General features: G+C 41.8%; 1 protein-coding gene across 3 annotated transcripts in view; it reads right to left on the minus strand.

Moving 5' to 3' along the window:
• Nucleotides 1-12,092, minus strand: part of pde5ab (phosphodiesterase 5A, cGMP-specific, b) — a 100,530-nt gene that overhangs the window by 9,578 nt on the left and 78,860 nt on the right. For 2 of the 3 annotated variants that reach the window (XM_051944050.1, XM_022208236.2), the window contains exons 12-17: nt 10,889-10,948; nt 8,509-8,655; nt 4,785-4,910; nt 4,226-4,320; nt 4,035-4,122; nt 125-225 (exon numbers count right to left, since the gene is read on the minus strand). In XM_051944050.1, coding sequence (XP_051800010.1) covers nt 125-225; nt 4,035-4,122; nt 4,226-4,320; nt 4,785-4,910; nt 8,509-8,655; nt 10,889-10,948 — 617 coding nt within the window. The remainder of the gene's footprint in view (nt 1-124; nt 226-4,034; nt 4,123-4,225; nt 4,321-4,784; nt 4,911-8,508; nt 8,656-10,888; nt 10,949-12,092) is intronic. The other variant, XM_022208239.2, reaches the window with a different exon arrangement.

Below are 12,092 nucleotides of genomic sequence, written 5' to 3' on the forward strand. Positions count from 1 at the left end.
TGCTCGAAGTGCAGCCAGAGTTACTGTCTGAGGGGAAAGTAATCGAGACGTTGGGGCGGGTGTGATCATTTCTCTACTCCTCTCCAGCTCCAATTTCCATCTGGGCTTGACGTCTGGTACCTACTTCATGTACAGGGCGAGGTCGGTGGCCAGAATAGCCCTCTCGATCATCTTCAGAGTGGCCTTGTACTCGTCCAGGGAGAGGCCGCTGAGGATCTGGTTTCCCTGGAGAGACAAAAACGGAGCGGAGGAAACCGTGTGAGGCAGGAAAAGCTCCGTGATTTAACACTTTATGAGCGGTTCATACGTGGATGTTTCACTGGATATGTGCTGACACAGGCCGAGATATTAACCCTCCAAGGAGCGGACACTACGTACTGATAGTGCCGACTGCAGTTTACGCTGCGATAACCCACCGAGGCGTTGCCATGACAACACCAGGCTGCAAAGCACATGCAAATAAATTATGCAACTGAATGCGATCCACGCGTCTTGGTTATATGCATGTGTGTTCAGAACTTATTCCCCCACTTTGAGGGCTTTTCAGGCTGCGTGTGTCGGGCTCTGGTGTCCTCGTTCCGGGATAAAGTGCCCGGCAGCAGCGGGGTTAAGTGGCGCTCTGGAGTCTGGAGTGCATTTGGAGTTTGTTTTGAGGCCGTAAAGATCAGAGCAGGCTGTAAGTCACTGTGTTTTATGGGGCCATCAGAGAGTTCAGTGCTAGGCTAACAGCTGGAAAATGAGCAGAATAGGCATAATAAATAAGACAGAGAGATCCAGGATACTGCAGCAATAAGGCCTGTCAATAGCCACTGTCAAGGAACCATCCTGGCTCATGTGATGTGGACGACTTCGAATGAAATCATGTTCAGCCAGCAAAGTAGGTCAAGTTGTTGTTCAAGTGCAAGCTATTATGAGATTAATTAGACAATGAAACTTATCAATTAACTTTCTGTATTTCAAAACCTGCAAAAAACAGCACATGAAACTTGATTTGTTCAAGCTCCAGGTCCTCTAAAACAGTCTGCTGAATGTGTCCGGGCTCATTCAGGAAATAAAGAGGCGGAAGAAAAGTTATCACTCCAAGTTACGGTTTTTAGCACAACTTCAACCCTTTAAGACCTACGATTGTGCAGGTCTAGCAGGACATATTCTGACATTTTTTAACATACTTCAGTGCAATTTTTTTGGAGTATCTTTTATTTGCTTAACATCAACACAACCCTTACATCCCAAGTTTTAACAATATGTACTGACTTATGACTGATGCTAAGACACTGGATTGATGGTTATCTAGGTAGTCCGACCGAAACTAAATAAAGTAAGTTTTATGATTTTGCACAATTAGCAATGTTGCGGTTTCATATTAAGTCATCTCCACGAGGAGTTAATCCAATCTCCACTTGGCAAACACAAAAGTAAACCACAAGTGCTGCTTCCACTGAGAGTTTGGTTCAGTCTTTGGCAGGAAGTCGTGCAGGGTTTAGAAACCAGACTGTTGATGGGTGGAAAGCCAGTGATGGACAAAGTCCTGGTTTTTACACTGGGGACTACAACTAGTTGGGCGAATGAGTCTGGATGAGTTGGCATGAAGTGACTGCAGCACCTAAAAGGATTTAGTGAGGATACACTTATTACATACAGGATTATGGGCAATGCTATTACATTATAGACTTCCATTAGTGTTTTCTGATGTTATAGGCAGCGAAATTAAAGCTTGGAACATAAATGTGGACACTGACTGCAGTAGGACACAACACAGAGGTTTGATAAAGATTCTAAAATAATTAGAAGCTGGCACATAGGAACTCTATCGATGGAGCCTGCTGACTGGTAAAAGCTCGGATAGATTCAGATGCAGCTGGTAAAAAGCCAAATGATGTCATGTTTAGTGAAATGCGAGTGTGAAGATTGGATGTACCGGATGTTTTTGCTCCCTTCGTTCTCCTCGTATTACACTTGCATCATTGACGATAGTGACAGATGTTCACGTCTGTAAAACCAAACAACACACTAAAGAACTCTAAACGCTCAGCAGAGCCAAGAAACGGAGCAATCGCTTCCTTTGATGTAAACACACGACATGCAGAACTTCCCCTAACAGCCGTCTGGTTCCATGTTAATACCGAAACTGTTCATTAAAACTGCACTCATCAATGTTCTTGCAGCAAACTGATGTGTGTAAAAGGGTTTAGTCACAGCTACAAACACAGGGAATAACACACAACACCTAATGAATGCTGGATTTTAAACAACTGTAGTCGTCTGAATTGCTTTAACTACAGATTTTTAAAGTCAGAACTGTTGCAAACGTTGAGTCCTGGAACCAGCGACTCACGTCACCCAGCAGCAGGAATGCTTTCCAAACTTCTCAGATACACAAGAGGATTAGTCCCACGTCAAGACTGTATACATGGCAACATCAGTAAGACACATGTTAGATATAAACCAGTGTATTGCTGCCCTCGTGGACAGGTGTTTATCACTGGTACTGGTCAAAATGCACACACACTCCATTCAGATTCCATCCAAGACTCTATAAAAGGAGCCGAGCCAACCTGTCTGTGTTTATGTGGCAGAAAACCTCAGATCAGATGAGCACAGACACAACTAGACCACTAGCTGCTATACCTCACTATACAGCTGCACATCTCTTCAAATCCTTAAGATTTCAAATAATTGTTCTAAATACTAGCCGGACCAAAGAGGATACTGATATTGGGTTAATATATAATTGAGGGACTTTTGAAGTTCATGGGATATATCTGCATACATTTTTAAGAAAAGTAAAAAAACAAAATGTTTTTATATTCAGTATGATCATGTCTTTACAAATTCCATCATTATTTATTATGGACACGATCACTTATTAATAAAAAATGACTGGATATCACCAAAATGCCAACTAAATAACCGTCCGAATTTAATAATCACCTTCTAATTAGCTAAACAATAATAAAATGAGCTGATTCAAAAACTGTTCTGTTACTTTGTGTCTCTGTTTTTTTCCATTTTGTATCTAGGTTTTGTCATTTGCGATTTATTTTTGTCATTTTGACTCTTAGTTTTGTCATTTTCTGTCTCGGTTTTGTCATTTTCTGTCTTGATTTTTAATAAAAACTGACTGGAAATCACTGAAATGACAACGAAATAACCGTCCAAAGTTAATGACAACTTCTAATTGGCTAAACAACAATAAAATGAGCTGATTTCCTCCTGAAGAAGAGGCTGGAAAGACTCCAAGTATGCTGTCTTTAAAGTGAAGTGATTAAGTTGAAAATTGATTTCAGTTGGGTTTTAAAAAACAGCGTCAGAGTGAGCGCTCTTTGTTTTGGTTTGCTGTCAGAAATGATGGCGGTGTGAGCGCTCTCACCGCTCTGACCTATCTTTGAGGTTGCTACGTGTCTCATGCTAGCTACGTCTCTGGTAGAATGCTGACAGCCGCAACGGACACAGCTAACCTTCGCTGCTAATCTTTTAGCACGCTTCTGCCTTGGAAATTATTTGTCTTTTTACAAAAAAGAGAAAACTGTTGTTCAAAGTCAAGCTCAAGTAAAGCACAGAAAAGCAAGCCCTGTGTGGTTATTTGAAGACTTTAAAATGTTAGCTAGCTGTCTAGCTGCGCACTAGAACACGCGCTGCAAGGGCAGCAAGGCTTTCTGAGTTATTTAATATAAAGTAGTCAACAGGTTTACTACAATAACTTTATAAATAACTTTCAATTGTCCTCAATTGTATATATAATATTAAGAATAATCTTCTCTAAAAATGCCATGTGGTTATAGGCGGCCATGTTGATTTTAGGCCTGAAAACAGTAAAAATGTCAACTATGATACAAAAAGTCCCACAATTATATATTGACCCATTTGCAGCTGACGCCATATAGAAATGGAAACCAAAACTGGACCACAACGAAATTCATCTTCACTATTATCAGTCATGTCGTAACATTCACTGCTTATTCGTCAAAGTAAGAAACCGTCCAGGCCTGATGCCACCTCTAATGAAGGGAATGTGCATGAGTCGGTCCACCTACAGGACTGTTGAGGATCATGAGGCACTGGTCGAAGTGGTGATGCTCCATGGTGGAGTGGCAGTAGAGCTGGGCCAGTGGGTGGTCACTCCTGGAAAAACACACAAGGAAGAAAGCCACAGGTTGAAGCCGGAGCGCTCCCACACACACACGTGCACAAGCGTACATGCAACCTGCGTGACTCACGCTGCTACCTCTGTATGTAGGAGTTGTTGACTCCTCTGTGGTCCAGGTCGTGGCTGAGAGTCGCAATCATCAGAGCCAAGACCTCCACGTCGCTCATGTTGTTCTGCGGGAGACGGACGGGCAGATAAAGGAAGGGGAGGGCGACAGAACGGAGGTGAGAACAATAAACACAGAGAAAATGCGCCCACACGATGGCAGCTCCTCAACAGATGACAGTCTGAAGCAAACATAATGGCTGTGATGTGTACACTGCTGCAACTCTCCACACGCTGTCGGCAGCGTGGGCGCTCAGCCTGGAGTGGACGGCGAGGCTGCTGCTTCTGCATATGATACAGCAGCTTTCATGTCGGAGCTGCAGGTCGCTGCCAGCAATCCAGGCGGAGAGGATTGTTTTGCATCACAGGAAACACAAATATTCAGTGTTCTCCAAATGATTTTGTTCTTGAGATTGTTTCGTGAAGCTTAAAGTGGATGTGTAGTTTTGAGAAAAATTAGTAAGCAATCATACAATATTACATCTGCAGGTATGGAGTCTAATGAGTAGTTTCATAAAAAGCCTGATCCTACCTGGAGGCGTCCTGACTTGAGGAGTGCGAACATGCACTGGGCTGTGTTGAAGGCATGTCTCCAGTTGTGGTAAGCCACGTTCTTCCTGTAGTTCTTCTTAACGCTCATAATCCACTGACACAAACTCTGCAGAGGAGAGAACATGCAGGAAAAGACTAAAATCCTTTTATCCAGACAGGACGGGGATGTGACAGACCATCCCAGGTAGAAATATGTTGGTCATAATCTGATTAAGCATGCATTTATTTTGGTACAATGGCACTTAAATGTACAGAACTTGAATGTAAATGCTGGTTTCAGTCATTGTTAAGACATTACATAACAGTGCAGCTGCTTTTCAAGCTGCTTTTCATATGTGTGGACATTTAGAGTACAGATCATGAAACTTTGCACTTTGAAGCATCCATTCGAAGGCTTTGTGCAATGCGACTCCCTCAGATATTTCCACATATACTTAAATGTTGCACAAATTATTCCAAATGCCTATCTCAGACATGTAAAAAAAATAGCTAACTGTATATGACTCTACCTCTGGATCACCTTGTGTAGTGACATTAGAGCATTATTTGGAGTTGTATTTGTGTTTGCACGACCTGTCAAAAGTTTTAGGACGCTTTCTCATTCATTCGAATGAGAAAGTGTCCTAAAACTTTTGACAGGGGGTGTACATCTCAGTGAATATTTGCCGATTCAGAAAATATCTGCCTCTTTAGCAGTTTGACTGTCCTCCAGCTATCTTTGTCTGTGTGGTGTTTATCTGAGTTTATTTATTTTTCTGCTGGCCAATGTGGCACGAGCAAAGAAACTGAACAACAGCAGTAAATTTGCTGCCCCAAGAAGTTTCTGCATGGTTTTTTTTTTGTTTGTTTTGCTCCCGTTACATTTTTACTCCCTGTGGGCTCATTTTTCACTGCAATACAAACACCTGCACCTCTATGGAGACAGAACAGCAGTGGCTAGAAGTAGAGGGAACTCAGACATCTTAAATTTAAAAAAAAATTGAAAATTATAAAACAAAACTGATTCAACACCTATAATATTTTCCTCACAAGTGTGCCTCTACACACTACAGATATTTTAGTGTTTATAATCTTATTAATGGTGAATATCATGACAGAATTCTTCTTTTCTCTACCGTATCGCATGATGACGAACAAAAGTGACACATTTGAACATATTTAGAGTTGTTGTGTTTAGCAGCCTGACGCGTCTCCAGAACTAAACTACATCGTAAGTGGGTGTAAAATAACTGCAGCAGAGAGGAGAGGTAAATGTGATGAGCACAGGGACTGAGCTGCCAGGATGTTTGCCCTTTCTCAAAGTGAGGACTCAGCACCCGACCTGCAAATCAATGCAGTCGGTGCTCCGCTACACGCTCATCATGAATGAAAGATAATCCGATCTCAGGCACCATAGGAACCACAAACCATTATTCTGCTAATCAAATAATGGCTCATTTTCTCCATAGGGATCACTGGAATCTGATTTTACACTGGAATGAATGACTGAAGGACAATAAATACGTTACAGCGGCAATTAAATAATAACATGCTGTAGGTTTCAGCCTCAGGGGCGGTGATGCTCTGAGGGTGGCCGGCGCGTCGGCTCTGTGTGTCAGACCGACAGCCTGAGGGCCCTAATTTCCTCCAATCAAAGCCTCTCTTTGTGAAGCCTCTCTCCGCAGGCACTCCGGAGGTCAGCCGCCGACACACAAGGACCTCTTCAGGAGAGCGGAGCGCTGAGGAGGCGAGCCGAAACCCGCCAGCGACCGGCCGATGCTGGCGCCGAGGGGCAGCCAGACGAGGAGAGCGCTGGGTCTGACAGACGGCGGTAATGGGAGGAGAGTGTTTTAGGTGTGTGTGTGTGTGTGTGTGTGTGTGTGTGTGTGTGTGTGTGTGTGTGTGTGTGTGTGTGTGTGTGTGTGTGTGTGTGTGTGTGTGTGGTCTCTGAGTTAAGGGTGCTGGCAAACACAAATATTAAGTGAGTTGTAAATGCATGTTCTAATGGTCTAATGCTGCTGACGAGAAGCAGCTTGTTTTATGTGAATCGTAACACAACACGCCGCTCTTCCTATCTTCCATGACATGTACCAAGGACAACAACGCGCGAAAATGCTGTCTGGTTCACGTATTACCCTGAGCTAATGCATTATCTACAACAAATTCTTCATCTTTCATCATTTAATACAACAATACTTGCAGATTAGCCTTTATATTTAGGGGAAAACATCACATTTAGTTGTGCTTTTACACGTATCTCACCATAAAACGCTGGTAGGAGAGATGTCCTTTCATAACTGTGTTGGGGAAATCGTTCAAACAGGTGGGCCCTTGTGGTAGCCTAGCCATGCTAGACCCATGTTTCTGACGGCACAAGGGTATAGGAACGCTCGACAGGGAGGGAGGCGGGCTAAAGGGTTGTCTATCAAATCCCTCTGCAGCAATTGGGTAGGTATACAACCAATCAGCGCAACGACTAGGCTGACGTAGTTCCGAGAGCACCAGTGGATTGTGTGGCTAAGTCCCATTAGCTTCCCAACCAGCGGAGCCAACTGGTATATTAAGGATTTGCCATATCCCGTCGGCATAAGTCCAAATACGTCTTTCTTCTCAATGAAACACTTCAGTGCCGTCCTTTGTTTATCTTTCAAGTTGAATTTTAGCTTTAAATCTTTAAGGGCTGTGGCCAAAGCCGAGTTGAAAGATAACTGTTTATTGTGCGCCGGTTGTTTCTGTCAGAATCGTCGCGCCTCTGTCGTCACTTAGTTACGCCCGCCTTCTGACTCTACACTTCATGGTGATTGGTCCGGCCAGTTTTAGGAGAATCCAGCCTCGAGCCTTATGGAGGGTAACTAGACCCACCCTGGCAGAGAATTAAATTCTTTGCCGTGGGTTGTCTGGCGCGGCTAGGCTACCCTTGTGGCTGATAACGCTCAAAACAACCATCATATTGGAGCCGGTTAACAACTAATTGATGCTAATGCTATTCATGAAGCCTAAAGTTCGTCCAGCAGGATGACGCTGGGTAATTAAACTCCAAAGGGTTATTTCCCCAATGAGCATGCTCAGGAAATGTCATGGTAACCTGCCTGTTAAGCTGTGAGGTATCTCTAATGCGTGGTCGCTCTTTCCTCCAGGGTGAAGGTGATCATTCACTGGACCTGATGGTGGTTCACTTAAAACACTAGATGTGCAGTTTTATTTACATGGTCAACATGTCCAGGTGGTGTTTTTTTATGAGCCAGAAGACACATCATTATGAAATAACCTCGACACCATTTCCACCTTGGAAACGCAACATCTCAAAACAACAAATTCAGACAGCCAAGGATGTTATGTCGACGTGGGATTGGGAGGGATGACGTAGCCTCCGTGTCAGAGGGTGTGCCATCCATCCTCAGCTGAACCCGACCAGCATACACATCCAGCACAACTTGTTGTCTGTTTAGTAGACTGTGATTCATGGTAATGTCTCGGAGTAGCTGCCAGTGTTTGTTTCGTCAGGCCAGTCTTGCTCAAGAGAATACAAAAATGTTTGTTTCATTTCTATTTATCTACTATATTCACAGATTACTGCAAACTGAAAGTGCAATTACAGCGATTCTATTCAACATGTAAACATTGTGTTGCTCACTGTAGGGACTATGCTGCGTTACGTATACGGTATAGGCACATCTAAGCCACTTCCATGTATGAAGGGATTATTCTCGCGGGTCAGTTCTTACCGTGTACTTCATCTGGAAGTTCTGGACCAGGTTGAGGTCGACAAACATTCGGATGGCAGCCAGCGTGGTCTCGGTGTCCGACAAGTCAAAGTCGCTGAAGCTGAAGTCCAACAGACGCAGCGACTGAGCCGACGGAACCGTGGCCACCTTCAGAACACACACCAAACACCGACATTCAGAGGCAGCAGCTCACCTCCTGCATCATTTAGCTGGACTAATGAGCAGTAATCACATCCCAGATCCTTAATCCCAATTCTTGTTTCTGCCACGGTTACATAAGCGACTTTAACTACACAACGATGTGGGCTTTTCATCTCACGGCGCTACGTGGCAGCCTCTTGGGTAGAAAGTACCCGAAAAATCAAGCCTGTGTCCTAGATACCGAGCGACACATCCTCTTTGAAGCACCCGAGGGAGGCCACTTAATCAGGCTGTGCCGTTAGTTCAGCCACTCGCCATAAGGAGAGGAGAAAAGAGCAAGACCTTTACAGACGCTCGTGTGGTGTGATGGTGGAAGACGTCTGGCTGCACTGATTGGTTCGGATTTGGGGAGCTGCCTTGGATTTCTGCAGGAAACAACCAGCTACAAATTGGCTACTTCACCAAATTGTAAGGCGGTCTGATTGCAGGGGGTCCTTTAATTCTTTATGCATAAAGCTGGAGGGCCATTTATCTCAAGTGAGCACTAAAATAGTAATTTTCCCCAAATTGCTGATTGTAGGAAGCATCACAGAGCAGAGTGCACATTGATTAACAGTCTCATTGATTACCACACATTAGAGTTGCATAAATATCTCGTTTTAAAATCATTTTGGGGAAAAAACACAGCTGTTGGCCAAATGGTGCAAGAAAACATGGGCAATAAGAGGATCAGATGGTTAATAAACAAGAAGCAGATTAGTCAAGAAAGACCAGCAATCATGTGAAGAATTTTACAATTTCACACATTTTATAGCTTTCAAATAAATTTATAATGCTGTAAGAAAATGCTCCTAATCTGGATTTAATCATATCACAAATGCTATGCAATGATTAGCAGCAGCTGTATAAACAGTAACTGTATATTATGAGCTTTGAAACAGCTTCTTCTGGAAAGTTTCCATACGTCAGTAAAACATGGGAAGTGTGTCATTTTATGTCAGTTCTAGAGCAAAAATAGATACGACTCGCAGTGTATTTTATCTCCAACTGTATGAGCTACGGAAGTCCGGAAGTGCAACATTTCAGGCAACTAATAATAGAACAAAAAATATAACATTAATTTGTTCCTGTCTGCTGTTTTCTAAAAAGTTCTGTGAAATTTAGTTATATTTTAAGAAATGATGTGTTGGCTAAAATATTTTGTTTTTTTTATTTGAAATGTTTTTCTCTGAAATGTCAAGATTTCTCAATTAAATTCGCTGAAGACTTGATTCTGAAATGTTTATTTCACTTTTTTTTGCTTTGTTAATTAGAAAGACTAACATACGTTTTCTGAGTATTTTTGAGTTAATGTATTTTAGAAGATTTGTTTCTGAAATTTTAAGTTTTCGAAAATATTTGTAGAAACATTTGGTTTTCTGAAATATTATTCGATTGCCTGAAATGTTTTCTGTTTAGTTCATTTGTTTTATGAGACGGAAATATTCCCAAAATGCATAAATTTGACTAAAACACTGTTTTCTGAAATGTATAATTTAGATGTCAGCTTTTCTAACATGCACATATGAAATCGTTTTAAGAAATTTTCTGACATTTTTGCAAATGTAATTTTTTAGAAATTTAAGGGATTAACTCTGCTAAACCACTATTTTTGAAGACATTGTTTCTGAAATGTTGTTTTAAATTGTGCGGACATGTTGTATTTGGCACCACCAGGATTCCGTAGGGGTCCAAAAAAAAAATCACCTTTTTTCCTCTCAGATTATAAATTGGAGCTCAGTCATGCTTTGTCACATTTCCTCTCAAAGTTCTGTATTTTAATTATTGTGTGACAAAGCTTCTTAACAAACATACACGCCCTGTCAAAAGTTTTGAGACGGGTTCTAATGTATTTAAATGAGAAAGTGTCTCAAAACTTTTGACAGGGTGTGTAGGTTGCAAAATATCAACCATGTCCATTGCTGAGGGTAATTAAATGCTGCTTTAGCTCGTTTAGTGTTACGTTGGCCCCTATTTTCCATTGTGTGTTTGTAGTAGAAGAAGTCGCCCGTATAGAGCTGCTTTTCTTGCCGATTTAGCCGAGCGGTGTTGCGTTACATGAGTGCAGCTCATTTACACAAAGTCTGCTTCCTTTGAGCCTGAGGGACAAACATCTGCTGGTGTGTGTGTCACTGCATGTTTATGAGCGTGTAGCGTGTGGGCATGTATATGTGTATTATATAAATAAATTTGAATTTACCGCGGTTACCTGGAGTTCCCGCGATTCTTCCTCTGCGGCCGAGGCGTGATACGACAACACCTGGAACAGAAAAAACAATGAGGCATGCAGATATATGGAGGATTCTCGAGAAAACACTGCTACATTTGGGGCTATCAGGATCATACTCACTCACTCTTTATACAGTAAAATGACGAAAATTTACACACAGAGTGAAACTCCAAACTGCACAAATCATGTACAAATCTAAAAATGAAGTTTTGCCACAAAATTTAGCAAAATTGTTTTCTTTCTGTTGTGTTCTGCTATTTCTAGGTCCTTTTGTATAAATGTAGACGGACATATTTATCTATCATATTTATCTTTGCTATAAATCATGTTCATTATTATTGTTGTAGTATTTTAGAAGAGGCAGGAAGAATCGATTAACAGTCGTTTGTCTAAGGAGAAGAGGTGGGATTAGATCAGATCTGACTTCTTCCCACTCCCCTTTGAGCAACTCATTCATTTTCTTTAGCTGTTTTCTTTATTTTTTGTTGAAACGTTCGAAATAAGCTTTCAAAAATCAAAAATACAATGTGTATCAGATTCTTTTGATCAGCTTTTTGCTTTCAGGCAACCATCAGTTTGGGATAATTTGATTATTTTGAGTCAAACAGTCATTACTGGTACTAGTTCTACCTGGGTGTTCTATTGTGGCTTACTGTCTGCTAAGAAACCTTTCTGAGATTCTGATGCAATCAATGCAGTCAAAAAATGACACGCAAAGCTGAGGATGAACAGGCTTTTGGCAGACAAGAACAGAGAAGGTGGTGCTGCTCATCAATCAGACGTGTCTGTCAAACCCAAAACATAAAGAATCCATCATGATCTGGAGGATTTTTGTGTCTAAAAAAGACAAGGCAGCAGCAGAGAAGAAAAGAAGAGAAGTACAGATCATGTAGATGAAATGTTGCTTCACTTAAATCACTCCTTGCAAGCAGTCATGTATAGCTTAATATGTGAAATTTCAAAGGATTAACGGCGTTATTTCGAACATATAAAGTCGCTTGTCAACTTTTCAAACCCACTTTAACCTTTTTTCACCACGACTCACGTTTATATTGGTGCAACAAACAAACCAGCTTTTTTAAAAATGTGCAGCGACGGAGAATTTCCCTCCATTTTCCGTCCTCCTACCAGCGGTCTCTTAGGAAACGGTACATGACACAGGCTTTCATAGGAT

The sequence above is a fragment of the Acanthochromis polyacanthus genome, chromosome 23 (genome assembly GCF_021347895.1).
Source record: "Acanthochromis polyacanthus isolate Apoly-LR-REF ecotype Palm Island chromosome 23, KAUST_Apoly_ChrSc, whole genome shotgun sequence".
Classification (NCBI taxonomy): domain Eukaryota; kingdom Metazoa; phylum Chordata; class Actinopteri; family Pomacentridae; genus Acanthochromis; species Acanthochromis polyacanthus.